Genomic DNA, 2313 nt, shown 5'->3' on the forward strand with positions numbered 1-2313 from the left:
TGTTTATATCGGACTACTATAGCATATAGATTCCATACAAACTGAACGATCAAAATCAATTGTGAAGGGTATTATAGCTTCGGTCCAGCCGAACGTTARCTTCGTTTTTTCTTGTTGTTTTTTATTTACTTTGGATTTCGTACTCTTAGCATAAAATAACGGCATTATTTTTGTTACTTACAAACCATATATTTTCGAAGTTCCGCACACTTTAAATTCAAAATTCAATTTCCTGTCAATAGCTGAGCAGGCAAATGGATTAACTTTCTTTACAAAAACAAACAAACACAGAAACTACATAACAAAATAGATATTCCTTTACCACACACATACACACACGCACAGGCCGACATAGATACACACCAGCTAATTTATTTGCAACCACTTTGTAATAAACTTATTGGACCACTTACTGAAGTACTTTCTGTCTATTTCTTCTTTTATCCTATGCCTGCTGCCACAACGACTGCTGCAACCACAACGTAACAATCGTTTGMAAAACAACAACAACACATACGACATACCACTGCTGCCGCTGCTGCTGCTATTACAACAACAACATGCTTGTTCTCATCACAATCACCAACCCGCCAGGTCGCCCTCAACCTCAAGTACGCTGGCTCGTAAATGGACTACTTGTCGACAATCAATACGAACACAATTCCGGCGATGTTATCGAGAATAGGCTACTTTGGCCGTCGGTTCAACGGACTGATTTAAATTCCGTTTTTACTTGTCAAGCATTGAATACACAATTAGATAAGCCTAAGGAGAAAAGCTTTTTGCTTGATATGCATTGTAAGTTGCTCGTCGAGTTGTTATTCTTCTTCTTCTATTTTTTGTTATTTTTTTGTTGCTTTTTCTCGATTGCAAACCTGAGTGCTTGGCATCAGGGCAGGCGGTACGGGAGGCGATACAAAACTATAGCGGCTCGTGACTAAACGAACTGGCGTCGGAAGTTGGTGGCCGTTGGCGCAGCGGCGCTCTCAGCAGAGGCCACCAAATGTGTGCGTTAAGAGGGAGAGCGAAGTTTGGCCCGAGCGTGGCCTAGCGGCACATGTGTGCCAAACGAAGTCTGACAAAATGAAAATAAACAAAAGTTCACAAGCATAAAGTGACAYACGCACACATACACACACATATGCAGGCGACGTAGACGCCTACTACACCAGCACTGGCGTTTGCACCTAAAAGTATGCTAACGTATTTTGATGTTCTAATTAGGCAAAGGTACTCACATGCTTGTTTGCGTAGCAAGCTCTATGTGTGTGTGTGTGGATATATGTGTGTATGTGTGCGGTGGCACAACATTGCGGCATTTAAAGGTTTTAAGGCCACAGGGGTACATACATAAATGCATACATACGCGCTGCCACGTTTCGCCGCTTTGTACTCATTTGCCAAGCGCTTGTCCGCTTGTTTGTTTAGCGCGTCGCCACTCGTTCTTTCGCCTCCGCGAGCTGCGCCACGTAGTGCCGGCACTCGCTCTAACTTTTGTGCCATTTTCCAATTACACTATTTGTTTTTGTTGCGCTGATGTCTTTGTTTGTTGATTTTTTATCGCTCGTATTTGTTTTTCTAGTGAAACCGCTGACGGTGAAAATAATTGAGCCACCCAATTCGATGGTGGCGGATCGTCGCTACGAAGTCATATGTGAATCAACCGGTTCACGTCCGAACGCCATCATCACCTGGTACAARGGGAAGCGGCAATTGCGGCGCACAAAGGTGGGTGTATGCGTATAAATTCTATTTGGAATGGAAAATTTTAAATTCAGTGTTGTATGCGAGTGAATTAGGTGAACAGTGGTTGCAAAAAATATTGCGGCTAATTTGCTGCAAATCTTTTGTTTTGCTGGGAAATAATTATGGCGAGTAATTTTCAATTTGCTACTTTATGCTCGCGGTAAATTTGATTTCCGAAATGGTTCAGTAATAAATATTGGCTCTATAACTATATTGGTGCGCTTTGCCAAGAGAAAAACATCAGAACAGTAGCGTTTAATTTAACAGCAACTTTGCTTCAAATTTTGTGTTGTCAATCACTGCTGTGCGAATCATTGAAAATGTTTCGGAAATAATATTTTAGGGATTCTATTTTACTCCAAGTACAAGCATTTGAGTCGCATAAAGCAAGGTCGTGAAGTCATTGAAATTTGCCTCATGCGAGTCGTCCTTGAAGCTTGAAAATGGTCGAGTTTGCATCAGAGAGATAGATGATCTCAACATTTCACATGGATCGTTTTCTTTGATGCTTGAAAATGTTCGAGTTTGCATCAGAGATATAGATGATCTCAACATCTCGCATGGATC

The 2313-nt window shown here is 41.4% G+C and overlaps 1 protein-coding gene across 1 annotated transcript in view; it reads left to right on the forward strand.

Moving 5' to 3' along the window:
- The window catches only part of LOC108970261 (neural cell adhesion molecule 1-B), a 125964-nt gene that overhangs the window by 85328 nt on the left and 38323 nt on the right, over positions 1–2313 (forward strand). The window contains exons 6-7 of the mRNA XM_018935545.1: positions 595–798; positions 1583–1728. Of these exons, the coding sequence (XP_018791090.1) occupies positions 595–798; positions 1583–1728 (350 nt within the window). The remainder of the gene's footprint in view (positions 1–594; positions 799–1582; positions 1729–2313) is intronic.

Source organism: Bactrocera latifrons, unplaced genomic scaffold (assembly GCF_001853355.1).
Source record: "Bactrocera latifrons isolate USDA-ARS-PBARC rearing strain unplaced genomic scaffold, ASM185335v1 scaffold_294, whole genome shotgun sequence".
Classification (NCBI taxonomy): Eukaryota; Metazoa; Arthropoda; class Insecta; order Diptera; family Tephritidae; genus Bactrocera; species Bactrocera latifrons.